Raw genomic sequence first — 17,424 nt, 5'->3', positions numbered from 1 at the left:
AATCCATGTTCCTATGGTGTGAAGTGCTACCACCTCTGTCTACTCGCTCAGCAGACATCAGCCCTCTGAATCCAGCGTCACTGTCCCAACTGCCATTAAAGGAGCTATATGTAAGAATTTAAATTTAATCATAAATTTGGTTTAAAACATAAAAAAAATAACAGAAAGTGAAGAAATAATAAATAATCATCGTGTTGCTGAGATATCCACTGATGTTAGCATGCTAACCAGCTAGCCCCGACCCTTTCTGCCTTGTAACATCACTTTGTACCTCAAGAAACTATAGTGAGTCACTGCAGCGTCCAGTCTGCCCTCAGTCCAACATGAGATGATGAAGAAGCAGCACTGCACCGAGAGAAAAAAAAAACCAAGATAGAAATGGAAGCAAAACAGGAGTTAACACTGCTGCTGCTGCTTGCTCTTGGCAAGTAAAGGGACGAAGGTTGATGCTGAACTCGCACCGTTTTTCTAGACCGCTAAAAGCCATTACAAGAGACTTTTCTATTTTGTTGATTTTGGAGGCCCCGGTGGACAAAAGCGGTGGTGCTAACCACAAAATATAACCTCAAAAAACAAAATTATGGAAATTAAAATCTCCTCTTGCTTCATTTTGAATAGCTAACATACCACTTGCTGTAACTTTGGCTGGAAAAATGTTAACACAGGCTTGTTTCATCTCATCGCAGTCATGAAGTACGAGAATATAGAAATAACCATCTTCTCGCTGATGATCACGTTAACTTGTTTAAGTCATATGAAGGCATCAGTATTAAACTGAGACTGTTCCATGACCAGTTAAAAACACCTTGTAATAGCTTTAAGAAAACAGCTGTCATTGCTAATATTGCTAATATAATATTACTGACCGTGTGTATGTTAGAGGTGGACACCCCAACTTTCTGCTCCTCCCAATCTGTTAGGAGTCTGGATTCTTACATTCTTACATAAAGCTCCTTTAAATTAGGCTGAAATATGGCTTTGGATCTTAGGAGAATTGGGTAGAGAACTAATGATAGTTGTTCAGTCATGTTATGCCAAGTTGATTCTTTTTTTTTCCAAAATGGTCTGAAAGTGAACACAGAACATCTTTCCAGTCTGAGAAGGGCTCTGTGTTTAAAGCTGCACGATCAAAGAATATACAGAGACGTTTGATTTCCAGGCTCATTAAAGCGTCTCTGCACTATGATGTTTTTCCAGCGCAATAAAAACTTGGATCTTCCCCCTCATCCGCCAAGTCACACCCTCAGCTGGTGAGTAATTTCTAGATTCCTTATCTGTCCTCCATACTCACATTCTTTAGGCTGAGACTTGGTATTGTGGTTTGGTTCCAGTAAGTCAAACCCGTCATCGAGGACACGAGACCCTGCGCATCCGGAGCCTCCCGCCGCAGACTTGTTTCTCAGGGGAGGAGGGCCTCTCCGTCTTCAACCCAGAGGAGGTTCAGGGCCTCGGCCTGCCGCTGCTCCCGCTGGTGGATCCGCCGCAGGCGCAGGATGTAGAGCAGGATGGCGAGGACCACCACCAGGATGCAGAGCGAGAACAGGTGGTGGTTGTAGACAAAGGAAGAGCGCAGCCAGCTGGAGTGGCTCTGCCGCAATATTTCCTGCTGCAGGTCCCTGAAGGCGACACGAAGAGCAGCAGATGACATAAATATAACACGCTGACACATGTTTCATACAATCCCTGGTACTGATCTTTACTGATGGACATAATAATAACAGCATTTCATGTGTGGCCTTTAATATAAAAGACAAAATCATCCGTTTGTCCAATACAGTATATGCATTTTCTGTGACGCTTAATAGCAAACTATGAGCCTTCACGACTCTGCATGTTTTGAAGTTCATTAGTTATTCAGATATTTATGCAGACAGGACTCATACAGCTGTGTACGAGTAAATTCAAGCACCTTTCAAGCTTTTTTAAAATACTTAAACCAAAACTGTCCAGACCTTCAAAGCCTTTATCACCACATACAAACAGTTACTCTAAATGCAACTGCACATTCATTTATTTATCCCCACAGAAACCTTGTTCTGTGTGTTATTGTCACTTTGTTTATTTTACACACTGAACATTTCGGTCATGATTATTAAATTCTCACTAATTTCCATAGTAAGGGATCAAAAGGGGACCTGTTTGACTGATACAAAAACATTTAGGAAAATAAATAAAAACAGATATCTGTTTTGCAAATGAGCTCTTCTAATATAACATAAATGGCTTCTATTTGAGTGTAAAGGAAGGGAATATGACCCTGATAGAGATTGAAGGGCTCATATGTTTTCCTTTTATTATGTCACACTTTGCATAATGCTCTGCATAAATCTGCATATTGTGATTCATTTCCTGAACCTTAATGTTAAAAGGTTACAGAGACGGGAGAAGCCGTGAAGCAAATTAAACAGCAAATATTGAGATGACAGTGTAATGAGGTGGAAATCACATCTATTCCCCTGAAAGCAGGATATAATTAATTGTACGATTTTTCACAGGTTCTGTTCTGAACAGTATGTGTGTGCGTCGTAATCCTCGAGTTACCTGAGAGGCAGGAAGCGTGTTTTAAACAGGATGGCTCCCAGAGTCCACTGGACCTCCTTGTCATAAACCAGCTGGGCTGTTTTCAGACTCGGGTAGTCGGTGGGGAAACGGAAGCCGGAGTGCAACACCTCGTACATCCAGGCCGACTTGAAGCACTGATACCTGGATTAACAAGAGCAGGAAGACGTGTCAGAGAGGGAGAAATGAACAGGTGTTTATTCTGTGGATGTCTGCAAAGAGACGGTGAACATCAGCCAGCTGCACAGCTGCACCTCAAACAATTTCAGACCTGCAGTTTCAGTCCAACCTGCGCCACCTACAGGCTAAATAAATAATCGCTTCTGCAATTCTGACACATGCAGGTGCTACAGTGAGTGTCACAGCTGCAAATTTGTTCTTTTTTCCCAAGCGGCCATCTGTGTTTGAGGTTACATAATTTGCATTTTGAACCCGTAAAATGTTAAAATATTAACCAGTGCACATTTTGTGATAAAGGCTGTGTGTCCTCTGGGTGCAGAGTTTGTGTCATCACATGCTTTCTGTCCTCCAGGAGACAGGAGAGAGTTCTGTCTTTGGTGCTAAGTATTTGTGCTATAAACTCCGGTGTTACTGAAATCATTTACATATCTATTGTTCATTGTGTAGAACAGTTGGCTCTGAATATTTCCCCAGAACATTAACACTTTGGCTCAGTTGTCAGCCCAAGTGTTAATTGTCCAAAAATCAAGCATCTGCCAAACCTCACTGTTGAGCCTGATTTATATTTAGAAAGGGAACAAAATTGTAAATTAATTTACAAAATCCTATCATCTTTGGTGTTTTACAGTCATTAGCTAAACATTTTCTGGCATGACCCCCCGCTCAGAAGCCAAAAAAGCTCACACCCCCAACCCCACAATTATCATCAACCATTAACAACAATTGGGGAAGCAACTCCTAATTTTTTTGCTCATTTCTCCTACATAAATCATATTCATTCAATTTAATTTCACTCTATATTTCTCGCCTGGTCATCCACACCCCCCTGGAATGGCAGCAGCTATATACAAATGGAGCTTTCTTTTGATAGTGACATGTCGACACGCGCGGGTCGAAACTGTTGCTGCTACTTTCCTTTCGTTTTGCAGGCACATGTTGGCAGGTGTCTGATGATAACTGAGCAGCGCCTCATCGTGGAGAATCTGCAGCGTGCTGGATGCAGATCGGAGAGTTTGTAACTAATTTACACACTTTGCATCTAAAACAAGTCCAGAAGCAGAGAACGGCCGTGCTTGCAATTTTTTTTAATGATATTATCTTGAGATCATTAACAAATTATTTTGTCATTTGAAGAAAACAAGCGCTTGTTTCCTCTTATTACTTAATGTTTATCACTGTCGTTCCAGCGTGCTTAGATGGCGTTCTGACAACTGTAGCAACTGAATCTTCTGCATTTGTTGTTCCGTACAGTATCAAGTAGCTCTTTCCTGGAAGCAATCTGGCACACAGAGGTGATGTGTTCTCACAGGTGGGTGTATTTTGCCAGGATTAAACGCAAGATGAACTGCTTCTTCTTTTGGCTTCTCCCCGACGGCGGATCATCTGTTTGTCCCTGGCAAACCGGGTCCCGCCCAACCTTTATAATCTTATGATCTGCACATTACACACTGTCACAGGCCTTCCTGATGCAACCCCGGCCACAGGTTTGATTCATGTCTGTGGCCCTTTGTCTTCCCCTCACTCTCTCCTGCATTTCCTGCACGTCTAATGCTGTCCTGCCAATAAAGGCGAAATAAAGGAATGCACTGACTTGTGCAATCCCAGCAGCAACCCAGGGTTCAGTGTCTTGCCCAGGGACATTTCAATAAGTGGGCAGGGGAAAGCTGGAATTGAATCGCCACCCGTCAGGAGACAATCCTGCTCTACCTCCTGAGCCACAACCACCCCAAACATATAGGATGAACTAGTTATATAGAATGAAAAGCAACAACCACCACTGCTGAGCAGGCAAGGAATAGAAACTTTACAGAAAAAACAATGACAGATATGCGTCACTCACAGGATGAAGACAGTTGGATAAGAGAGATTAACATACCTGAGTCTGCCGAGGTCGGCCTGCTGAGAGAAAAGTTTGTTGTCCAGGCGCTGTTTCAGTGTCGTCCACTTGGTGGCACAGTAGTCCTGCAGCAAAACCAAAGCAAACACAATAGGTAAACTTTCTACGTACAATTTTTTCAGCCAAGCTACTCATGAAAAGACTCATGTCTGGGTACCGTAGCAGCTCGGGAGTATTTCTCGCTGTCATACTGTCCTCCCAACCTCAGCACGTCCTCCGTACAGTAAAAAAACTCAGAGAAGCCGTAGAACTCACTGTTGCTGAAGTTGATGGGAGCCTGTAAAAAAACAAAAACATGGCATGGAATTTTTTTTGTTTGTTTGTTTATGAAAAATCAAACCATGGCGTCGTCCCTCGTCCATCATGAAAGTTTGGAACCGACATGAAGATCGGTACCTGATAGACGCCCCCTGGTGACATGGTGCCGTTGTGGAGGCCCAGGAAGGGTCGAACAGCCTCTTGACACCGAGTCCAGTCCCCCTGACCCCTCAGGTACAACGTGCGGTTGTCCCTTGCCACCATGTCCGACAGGCCGGCCGGCAGACAGGGGTCCAGGTATGGCTTGTCCTCACTCATGCCCGTCTGCGTGGTTAGAAACCTGAACAGGCATGAATATCAGCAGTTCACCATAGCGTCGTCAATTATAGCATCTTTACAATGTGTAATTACCATATTCATTTGGAGATATTAGTATAATTACCATAAACAACAGACTGACACTGCTGACCAGCTTGTAAAACTACATTTTGCATCATGTACCACCTGGTTGGATCTCACAGAAAATATGCATTTCCATTTTGACAGGTGTTGGAGGCAGTAAAACATTTTAACATGCTTCATTACAGTGTTTTTTTTTTTTACAATGGCTAACATCCTCTCGTCCAATCTGTTTCAAAACTGAAAAGACAATTAGCGCAGCATCTGTCACGGACCAGACCGATAACAAAATTCATGTTGTTTTCAGGGAACATGCAGCCAGTAAACACGTTTCTAAAATGTTTACATTTTCCCAATACAAAAAATTATGAATCTTTCTTGCCTTATTTACAAATGCTTGCACAACTATCGTAATAACAGACAGTAACCAAGGACTGATCTCACACATCATGTATAGAGAATGTCACATGATAAAGCAAATTATCAATATATGTATGTGTCTTTTTTTCTTTTTTGTTTACTGACTGACTGACTTATATTTTGATTTATTATACTAAGTTTATTGATACTGACATTCTCTGTATTATTTATTTAGGTATGGAGATACAGTGAAGGATCAATGGATGGGGGGTATTCATAATATGAAAATGTCCTGAGAAATGTCGATGTACATGTAGAGTAAAACCTTATATAGAGTAACCTTCTGTATTTGTGTGTGTTTTATTTTTACACATTTGGAACCAAAGGCCATGTACGCTGGATTTTTTGTTGATCACTAGAAGCGATTTCATGCTGCCACTGAAGCTTTTACTGCAGCAATTCTGTCACTTTCTATTTTTTTCCTACTGTATATTCTACACAGTGAAGATGACTCATTCACTTTAGATAGTATGTTGCCAAAAATGCACACATTCGAGACTCAACCACAAAAATATCGTGGTTACCAGAGAAACAAAACTGAAATATAACAAACAATGGATTTCATTCAAATTGTCGCAAGTAGAACTGAAACCTGAAATGCATGTAATGCAGTTTGTTTAATACCTAAACAGTATTTTGACAGTCATTTTCCTACAAATGACTCTTTATGGAAAGCATGAACTAATGCTGTGAAAGAATGATTTGATACTGAGACGGGCTTGCTGTGTTTTGATCATGTTTAGAGAAAGTTGTAGAGAAAGTTCCTTTGCATTTTGAAATGTAGACTTGGTATTTGATTAACAAAATATGGTTTTGGGCAGAAAATGAACTATTTGGCCAATCTGTAGGTTTTAATGTGTTAAGAGTTTAGAAAGAGTAACTTCAGTACAGATAAATGCTTGTTAACAATTGTAAGAAAGGCTTTAACTAAAGAAGTAAATGCTGAGAAATATACTCTTTATTTTGAACAACACTAACAATAAAAGAGTCATAAAAAGGCTACCAATCCTCTACACCATGTGCTCAGGTTATCTAAGTAACAGTTTCTAATAAAACCATGCCATCTGTAACATATGAAGGCACGCTTAGCGGCCAAAACAATAATACGTTGTGTGTGTGAATGTGTGCATGTGTGAGTCTGGACCTGTTCTTGGCCAGCGTGTTGTTGACCAGCTGGTCCTCGTAGCGCTGCCTGGCCATGTTTCCACCGAAGCCGAGGAACGTGGTGACGTAGACTCTGTAAACATGTTGTGTGTGCTCGACATCGCAGCCCAGATTAAAATCTGCGAGGACGCTCTTCCCTGCCTCCTCCTGCAAAACACAGACACGGACCGGACCAGCTGTCAAGACCGACGCAAAGGCTCAACATTACAGAACGTGACAGAAAATACATCTACTATGATAGCTGATTAATTGTTTGTCACTTTTCAGGGAAAATGTCTTCTGATGATGCTTTTCTGGGACTTCGATGCTTCAGTGTGAATTACTCAAGAATGTTCAAAGCGGCAGACTGGTTTGGACAGTTTGCCGCACAAAACAAGGCATTTGATTATGTCGCCTTGGACTCTGAGATACTGAATTTGAAAATGAAGCATTCAAATACTGATTCAGACGTCATTTACCATGGCAATGGTAGAAGCGTCAAAGCATTCGGGTCATCCCTAGAAAAATGACAAATAACTGATGGTTCCAAGAATTCAAATGTGAGAATTTGATGCTCCTTTTGGTGTTAACCGAATATTTAGGGGTTTGACAGTTTGCTGCCAAAATAAGTTTTTCAATGTGTTTCCCTTACTTTAAAGAACAAATGATTAATAAAGACAATCAGCAGAGAATTTGCAGCTCTATCATAAGGAAGTAGGAAGCTAAGAAATGTACTGCTGTGGACAAAGTCAGCAACAAAATGCATTTTAGCCACGTAAAACCATTAATATTAATTTAAATGTATGCTATATTTCACCTTTACCTTGCCGTCAGACAGCCTTTTCTCATGTGAACCCACTGTTACTTTGCTCTCTCCAAAGCTTCCAGACTCCGCTTGCAAAACCAACAATTGTGCCTCTGAACACACGAGTCTTGACCTGTTTGTTTGTTTGTGTTATTGTGTGACTTCAGTGAACCCAAACTAACCATTTAAAACACCAACAGCACAACTAACTGACTAACTTCCTACACCAGTAATCATTCATTAGTGCATCCATCAGTCATTAAACTGTGGGCGTGCCGACTGCAATCTACTGTAGGTGATAACCTGACTATCGATAATTACCTCTATTATACAACCCCACTTCAAATAATCCAAACTATCCCTTTAATGCCGTCACCCCCATCAGTAACAGATGTCTCACAGCACTTCCTTACTTCCTGTGGTGAACTGAAGGTGATGGCGCCGGGCACCTCATAGGCAATCTGCAGCGAAGCTCCGCCCATATCGATAATGCCAACTGTGCGCCGCCTGCTGATTGGCTGCTGGTTCTGAGACCCTGTTGTCACCTCAACTGTGGCGTCATCTGAGAGACATGATGGTATTATTAATATGTTAGTTTGTGCCATCTGAAGAAAGAGGTGTCATAAAAACCAAAATAAACATTGTTAACATTAAACCTTCACACTCACCCTCATCAGCATGATCAAAGCGGCCCAATACAAAATTAATGCCAATCCATGCATACACTCCTTTGGGGTTGAGAGGAAACAGGAAACATGTCATCACAGCCAAAATGTCGAGAAACAAAAAAAACACAGGCAGCAGTTAGAAATGACAGGTTTAGGATAAATGTTGCATTCTCTTAATTCAGTAAATACATATCTCACCTTCCTGTTTCCCAGAGATGACCTCAGCATGGGATTGAGAAAACAGGAAGTCAAACTCCAGTGGAACATCAGTGACCAGGTCCTCCAAGATGGCCGCCTGCTGGCTACAGACAGAAAAACTTGAGCTTGACGAAAAATGACACAAACATCACGCAGTGCTCTGAAGTCTAACACAATCGCTGTGCAAATTTGTGGACTGTACAGTTTGTTCAGACCAAGAGTTAAAAATAAATTTAATCATAATTTAGTTGAAGAAACTGATGCATGGCGTGTGTCACACCGTCACATGCTGTTCTTTGTACCTCTCCGGCAGCAGCCTCATGCCAGCGGTGCAGAGGATGTACAGTGGCGTCTCTTTGTGTTTGTTCTGTGGGACATGAGCGGCGGCGAAGCTGAGGAGAGGACGGAGGTAGTCACTGGCCTGAGTTGGTGTCTTCGCCAGGGTGGAGATACCTGAGACAACCACCAAAACACACACGTACATTTCAGTACAAGAATAAAAAAAAATACAGAATTATGATGTCCACTCTGAAATGAGTCATCTATTTAAAGCTGTTAAATGGAGACTGAAAAATCTATCTGTATTATTTAATATTCTACTTCATGTTTTTAGTTTTATATTCAGTTAAGATGTGAACAACATGACAAAACCAAAACAAATGCAAAAAAAGACATGCATACCTACAGTACAGGTGGCGGGCAGGCAGACATATTTCACATTTATTTATCTTTGAAATAGTCAGTGAATTGACCCCATATGCTCAAATATCTATTAGATGCTGCAGATTTATGTGACCATATTCTCTCCATTTGTGTGATTAGAATCATTTTGTTGAGGCATTTCTGGAAGCTGGGAGTGTAGGCGATTTCCAGCTGGTTCGAATATCTTCTTGGCAGCTACCAGCACGAGCGCCGATGCTGTTGGCTCCTCAGATGTATAGTTCAAATAAGTCTCTGAGCGTCCAAATTTTATTTGATTAAATAAGGAAAGTTAAAAGGAAAAAAGAGGAATTTTTCAAGTCGGCATGTTTTTTAATATTGTGATAAATATTATACTGTTGACTTTTTAATCACGTAAATGTCTTGTGGTATCCCTGATATATGGCATATCTTTTTTGTTTATCATCAGCTGACTTATGCACCAACTCAGAGACCTCAGGTACTGAGCTATAGTTGAAAAAAAAAATGAAAATGTGAATTGGATAATTAAAAATAAATTCAGATTCTTGAATTCCCAAAACCAGTGATCATTACTGCAATATCTAATATTATCAATGTGGAACCTACAGTGTTGTTCCTGGAAACAGGGCTTGAGAACAGGTTCTTCCATTTGTAGTTGTTGCATCACGTCGTAGGGTTCAAAGTGCCACAAAACCTTTAACAGCAGTTCATGGAACAAATCCAGCGTATCTAATCTGCCTGCTGTGACCGAGATAAAACAAAGTCACAAGGACTGAATGCTCTTTCCTGCTGGCATGACTCAATTACTCAAGTACTTAACACACTAATGTCATCAGAAATACTATTATTGAAACTCCTCAGCTCACACAGCTTCTATTTTCCTTAAATGCTCTCTCCTGTCTCTTTCACACACTTTGTCTTTCGCTTTTTTGGACGTGAGCAAAAGGGGCAAACTATGATAAGTAATGATCATCATGCCAGCAGTCACAAGCTCAACAACACATGGTAAACCTGTCTGTGTCTCAATCGCACCTCTGTAACAATAAGAAAATATTCAAGAGATGACGTTTGACCAGATCTCTGTAGAAATTCTGTCCTTTTCACCACGTCATCACAGCCATCTTATATTCTTCGCATTGGCTTCCCATCAGGTTCAGGATTCATTTTAAAGTTGTTGTTTTCATACAAAGAACCCAGCATGTTCAGGTATGAGTGTATCTCTGACCTGCTCTATTCATATATCACCAGGAAGCCGCTAACCAGGGCTGACTAGTTGTCCAGAAAAACAAAAGGTGATTGTTTCTTGGCCGATTCTGACTTTTTATGGGTCTGACCTGCTGATTCCAATTTTCAGTCTAAGAACTATAATTGACAGAATACACAAATACTTTTGTAACTTTTCTTTCATGTAAAATTAAATTGGATGTTCATAATAAAACAATGAATTACTTTTTCTCCAAAAGTGCTCCAGGTTACAACCAGTCCTTTAAATTATCATATTAAGATTATGAACCAGAGAAGAGCACGTTCTCGTGAGATCTCGCAGCAAACATGATTTCACAAGATCTTGCGGAAGATGTAAACAAAGCGGAGACTGACACAGTGCAACACTTTGCTGAGGTGAGGCTTTGCAGTTAGAAAAATAAGAAGTTAAGTTATTCTTCAGCCAGAACAGGAGGTGAGATTTTAACTGAGCGGTGGTCTGCTGCTGGCTAACATTAGCCTGAAGAGCTAGAAGGTTTACCGTTGCTCAGTGGCACCATCAGCTGCTCAACCCCTCCACCTCCTTGTAGGCTGTCTGTCTTCTCTCAATCCAGTTCTTGGGATCTATCGCAGATGCAGATTTCATGCAAGCATGTGTCTGAGCGTGTGTGGCTGTGACCAGCGCTATTGTGGCTGTGACGCTGCGCGCATATGACGTAACCATCATGTGGACGCATGTGTGAATATGATCACTACAGAATCAGATATGAGACGCTACCCAGCTGGCCACTGTCCAGTTCCAGTCTCTGGCCAGTTGATCAGTGCATCCCCAGTGATCACGCCTTTCAAGTGGCGGCTCTGACACTGTGAAACTCTACAAACATTCTGTGGTCTCTGTTGACGCCTTTAAACAGCAGCTGAAGACTCGTTTATTCCAAATGGCCTTCGTCTTGCCTTATGCTGTCTCATATTTGTTTTTCTGTGTTTTAAGGTCTTTTTGCTGTTCATGTTTTATTGCTTGTTCCTTTTTCCAACAATTCTGGTTTTGTTTTATAACAATTTCACTTTGTGACCTTGTTCTATTAAAGGTGCTATACAAAATTAACTTCACTTACTTACAATTTGCTGCATAATTAAAGTTTTTAGTTTAAGTAAATAAATGGAGGACTGAGGATTGTTGCTTTTGGCTTAGCTGATCAAGAATTGTTCCATTTTCTTTCCCAGAAGGCAACGGAAAGAATGAGTCTGTCGTGCACAAAGGAACTACAGTTATCTATAGAGGACAGTGGACACATTCATGCATGAATACACAGATCCTCTGCAAGCCAAGAACCAAGATTTGCTGGAGTGTTTGTGTGCAAGACTTCTTAAGAATTTAGGACATTTGACCAAAAACAAACAAAGGACTGTTCAGCTACAACTGAGCGCCGCGTCCTCACCGGGTTTGATCTTCTTGACGACTGGTTTGTGGTCGCGGTCCTTCATCTGTCTGATGTCCAGCAGGGTGTGAGGGTTCCCGTTGTGCGGGGGCCAGTAGTACACAAAGACCCGGGATCCACTGCTGCCACAGTCCACTACAATCCCATAATTCAGAGCAGGGTTGAGGACATCAGTGGCCTCCATGGACTCTGCCATGGAGAGGTACCTGCAGGAAAACAAGGAAAATAAAATGAATGTAATTTCAGTTCCCAACAACAACAGATTCTTTCATCTTCACAAACACCTCTGTATCTTCCTGTTTCAATATGTAAAAACATCATTGACGAATCCGTTCAAAAGATCCGTCTGAAATAAGTGACCAAAACTTATTTATTTTTTAATATGTTAAAACCAACAACTTTAGAGCAGGAAGCATATTTGGCCCTTCACAAAAACAATAGTACCAGACCAAACTCTGCTGTCTATGTTTACATGTTTTATTACTGCTCTACAAGTTTGGCATCTAAGGCATACAAGTTTGATTCCCAACACAAAAAAATTTCATGAGCATGCAGGAGATATAAAACATTTTGAGATGCTGGGCATTTCAGTACATGTCTAAATAAAGACACATACTGAGACAGGTTGAGACGTGGGAAGAATCTGTTATAAGGAATTTGCAAATAAAACTGTGCCTTTAACTCAAACAAATCATCTGTGTATCTCTATCTGTCCTTGGTTACTAAAGAAAGCACCTGCAGTCAGTCTCACAAAGTGAGTTCACGTCACTTTTAAGCCGTCTGGCTTCAAAAACAAATGTGATAACTGTCCTCACACAGCTGGTTATCAGCTGTCTGTGTTTACTGAGAACTTTCCAGTCTTGCTACAAATTGTCGGGCTCAGCTGAAAGACGGGGGTCGTATCAAACAGCCAATCATATTCAAGGAAAAATATCTGACGTGTATTCATGGTGAAACCGCATACGTCAATATGCATGAACTATATATGTTTTTGTATCAATAAGGTATATTCCAGCACCTCCTCTGTGTCGGTTATTCCCAGCATGGCTCTCATTGTCAAATATGAAATGCATTTAATGTTAAAGCATGTTACAGCGTATCACTTCACCATCCTGTGACGTGACGTTACCTTAAGAGTTATTGTTTTTTCTTTAATCCCTGGGGGGAAAAAAGCAACGGGTAAGTATATAGGTTTTGAACAACATTAACTGATTGTCCTCACGCTCCACCGCATGTTAATTTACAAAGAAAGACGTCTTTTGTTTCCAGAATCCTGAAAATGAAACTTTGAAGACAAAAAAACAGAACTGCAACGATTACTCAACTGATCGATAAGACTTCTCTTGTTTCAGCTTCTCAAATGTGAATATTTTCTGGTTTCTTTCTTTAGTCCATTATATCTGACCACTGAATATCTTTGGATTGTGAACAAAACAAGACATTTGGGACATCACCAACAGTGATCGTCATTTTTCACTATTTTCTGACATGTCAAGGACCAAACAGCTGATTGAATAATCAATAAACAGAACAGACTTTCATCTCCAATGATCGGTGAATCTGTCTACTCACATGTTGACTCGGGCCCCGGGCCGTCGCTGGGGGCCCCATAGCTGCCTCTGGTAGGTTCCCAGGAGGAGGATGGTGGAGGTGATGAAGAGGAGCAGCAGCAGCAGTCTCTGCCTGGAAGAACAACCCAGAGACAGCAGGGACACGCTGCAGTACCAGGAGGCTGGCAGGCAGGAAAAAGTGATCCTGTAGAGGAAGAACATGATAAAAAACTACTATAAATGCTTCAGGCTGTATAACCTGTTATATACAAAAGTTACAGTGCACAGTAATGTTGCAGTAATTAGTCATTAGTTGATATAAATAAAACAAAAAATTATTTGCCAACTATTTTGATAATCAATTAATGGTTTCAGTCATTTTTAAGCAAAGCTGCTGGTTGCAGTTTTTTAAATGTGAGGATTTGCTGCTTTTCTTAGTCTTTCATGAAGAGTCTTGAGCACGTCGACTGCTAAGAACTGATAACTGTGATAACTGATTTACTCTGCCAGCCACACTATCTAATTATTCTGCTCCACTGTTCACTATGTTTACATACAGATGTGCACACAGCACTTTAAATGCCAACCGTCAAACACCCTCGCAGTTCTGTTGTCATCTGTAATTACTGTGTGCATGACGTCTGTGTATACATTGTATGTTTGTTTATTTCTTCTGTGTTATCGCCTTGAGCTGTGAGAAACAACTCTACCTTAATATACACTCTGAATGTGGAAATGACAAATAAACAACCCTGAACTTGAACTTTTCTTTGGGATTTGGATCGAGACCAACAGATACTGGAATTTATGGCAGATGGCAAGATCGATATTAGGGAGTAAAAAATATATATAATATCAATATACTAGCAGCCAATATTCTTTATACAGAAGAATATAATAGAGAGAATATAGAATATATACATAAACACACACTTTTTGTAATGATCCCTCGAAAGTTGACTGAAATATTTAATGGAGGCAGGATATTTTGCAATCTAACTTTATTGACAAGACTGAACTTTCCAGTATTTTTAATAATTATAAATAACTAATAACTATTTTAAAAAATGTGCATATAACTATATAACCCTATATATAGATCACTTAATCTAAAAAAATGATCAAATAAACAAAAAATGCCACCTATAAAGCTAAAAAATGAAAACAATCTGCATTATGTTCAGTAAAATATAATAAGAAAAGAGAAAAAGTTGTCATACCGTCGAGTCAGTATTTATAGCCAAATATCACAACTCATTTTTGCCTCAAGGTGTGATATATGAACCAGTACAGCTGTGATAAGCGAATATGAGGCTGTAAATATCCATAGGTTTATATGTATATATGTACACACACACACACACACACACACACACACATATATATGTCGAGGTCTACTTTTTGACTGATGGTTGCATAAAAAAAGCAATCTGGATGTGTCACTTTGGACTCTGAGGAATTGTGATGAGCATTTTTCAACAATTAATCGGTAGGCTAATCAATAATGAAAACAACTACTAGCTGCTGCCCTAGTGCACGTGATTTAGTGCCAAAGATGCTGTTATTATCAGTTTATTACCTTGCCATAAGTCCACGTCGGCAGAATTACAAGATGTCACAGTCGTCACCTCATGGTGCCTGAGGTCTGATTTTGAGGATCCTGCACAGAGATCTTTCTTCTACCTGGAAGAAAGAAGAGGGACAACAGGATCAATACGACTACACAGCCCTCTAAAATGGCGTTTAATTTTGTTTCACACCAGTTCTCTCCAATACAGGCCACTAGATGAGGAGTGATTGGCTTCTTTCCCTGTTATATAAGATAAAACTGTTGCATAAAAAGCAGAACAGCTGGCCTGCTGGACGGAATAAACGACAAAGACTACAATTTATATTGGATATATTGTTTTATACACCTTAGCAACAACAGGCGACTTGTGTAACGTTACCAATTATTATATAGGTTAGCAGCTGTTCAGTTACCAACCGGCTAACGGTACAATCTTGATCTAACCGATAACGTTACAGTACATCCACATGCCATCAGTCTCTGATTGAAACTCACCTAAATGTTCCTGTCCGCCGCCATGACAGTACGGTCCGTCAGGGAAATTTGTTCTTCTTTCGACAGAAACGATCACAAAATGTTCTCTTCTCTCGCTCTACTTCTCGGAGATTATTTTAAAACAGGACGATGAGACGGAGGAGAGGAAATGACCGAAAAATCCAACACACTTCCGGTCAGCTCGTGTAGCTAGTCATCAATTGGAAAGCGTCTGCTGCGTTCAGGTGCTGTTGGAACTAGAAACACCAACTCGTCATGTTGCGTTTTACTTCCATGTCTGTCCAGACTCACATAATATGATTATGAACATTATGGTTTCACAGTGAAGTTGACCTTTGAACTTTTGCATATAAAACGTCATTACTTCATAATTTTAACATTTGTGTGAAATTTTGTCATAATTAGCATATTCATTTTTGAGTGATGGCCAAAATGTGTTTGTGAGGTCATAGTGACCATTGACCCTCAAATTCGAATCAGCAATTTCTTAATTCAAAAAGGATGTTTGTGCCAAGTTTGAAAAAAAATCCCTTAAACTATACTTGAGGTATTGCATTGAGAGACAACCTGAAAATATAATGCAGAGGCATAAAAATCTGAAGTACACGTGAACTACAACATGAGTAATTGGTGACTAGGAATTAGGGAAAGTAAAATCCTTCTTTTGACTTATTTGTTCATAATATATATCCAGATTTTGTCTCATGATGTATTTTAAATTTGGGTTTGATCAGTAAAGACACTCCCAGAAATTTTGCACCAGAAATTCCGAGTAACACTGGAAGGCAACATATGCCACCATGTGGTGACTTCAGAATATGCTGCTGCAAATGATTTGCCAATTTCTAGCTTATGATTGTTACTTCATTCAACAGTTTTGCTTTGTTGTGTAGGCCAACTTTTAAACGTGTTGAAGTTTCATGACACAAATCGAAATGTCTTTGAGTCATATGGCTGATGATCAAATATCAGATTGACATCAGATAATAGTTTTCTGTCAGCAGACTAAGAATATTCTTTCAAGAAAGTCATAATAAAAACAATACAATAAAATAAACAAAAAGTTGGTGTGTGATGAGTCATGAACTGGACACTCAAACTGGGACATTTTAATTATTCATCATTCTTCTTGGGAGATTTTCCAAAGAGTAGTTTTGGAAGCTTGTCAACACTAGAAGGAACTTTCTGAGTTTATAGTGATGTGAGTAGATTTTACAGGAAAGAAGGCACACCTTTCTGTCCCCCATCAGCCTATCACAAGATGTACTGATATGATAACTAAGAGGAGTGCTAGCAGATTACATTCACTAAATCAACAAACTGCACAGTGTCCTCATAATTGCATCAGCTATTGATCCATTTCATTTCAACTTTTAATATGTTCAGATAATTAACTGGACAAGATGAATTAGATGTTCTACCTTTAACGTTATATTTTAAAATTTTGTATTTTTATGGTCATATATAAGGAAGCATTTTGCTGCCACACTGAGAAAAGAAAAACAGACTGATATCACACCACAATATGAAAGGTTTATTATTATAACAAGATGTTTTTCACTTTTATAAGAAGATATTTTTATGTTATTACATTATACAAACTGATCACATTATAAGAACAAGCTGTTCTTCTAATCCTATATTATTTATCCTTTTAGAATGAATTATTGTTATTGGAACGGAAAATGTTTCACTTCATAACGTGACAATAGAGTGCTATATCAGTAACTTGTTGTTAAAACAGTATACTCCTTATCTTGTTATAATGTGAAACAGGAGTTATTGTGTTATAATGTGTAACAATTTAAATCATAACAACAAGTTACCAAATTACAGCTTTAAACGTTTCATGTTAAAACAAGGTAATAGTATACTGGTATAAAAAAAAGTTCTTGTTATAAAATGGTAAGTTTGTATGTCCTACCAACGTAACCTTTAAATCAAAATTTTAAAATTATG

The 17,424-nt window shown here is 39.6% G+C and overlaps 1 protein-coding gene across 1 annotated transcript; it reads right to left on the bottom strand.

Annotated features, from left to right (window-relative positions):
* Positions 1–1,166: 1,166 nt before the first annotated feature.
* On the bottom strand, positions 1,167–15,723 carry LOC146329472 (ectonucleoside triphosphate diphosphohydrolase 7-like). The gene is made up of 14 exons (XM_084714738.1): positions 15,466–15,723; positions 14,980–15,083; positions 13,423–13,605; positions 11,851–12,056; positions 8,830–8,980; positions 8,528–8,631; positions 8,330–8,389; positions 8,075–8,223; positions 6,858–7,024; positions 5,033–5,234; positions 4,794–4,913; positions 4,616–4,701; positions 2,542–2,703; positions 1,167–1,616 (listed from the first exon to the last, which is right to left on the bottom strand). The coding sequence occupies exons 2-14, from the start codon at positions 14,985–14,987 to the stop codon at positions 1,400–1,402; spliced, it is 1,815 nt and encodes a 604-aa protein (XP_084570864.1). The 5' UTR covers positions 14,988–15,083; positions 15,466–15,723; the 3' UTR covers positions 1,167–1,399.
* Positions 15,724–17,424: the final 1,701 nt, after the last annotated feature.

This window comes from Lutjanus erythropterus, chromosome 3 (genome assembly GCF_056507025.1).
Source record: "Lutjanus erythropterus isolate fLutEry1 chromosome 3, fLutEry1.hap2, whole genome shotgun sequence".
Lineage (NCBI taxonomy): Eukaryota > Metazoa > Chordata > Actinopteri > Lutjaniformes > Lutjanidae > Lutjanus > Lutjanus erythropterus.
The sequence above is the reverse complement of the archived record's forward strand: the minus strand, read 5'-3'. Positions and strand labels throughout refer to the sequence as shown.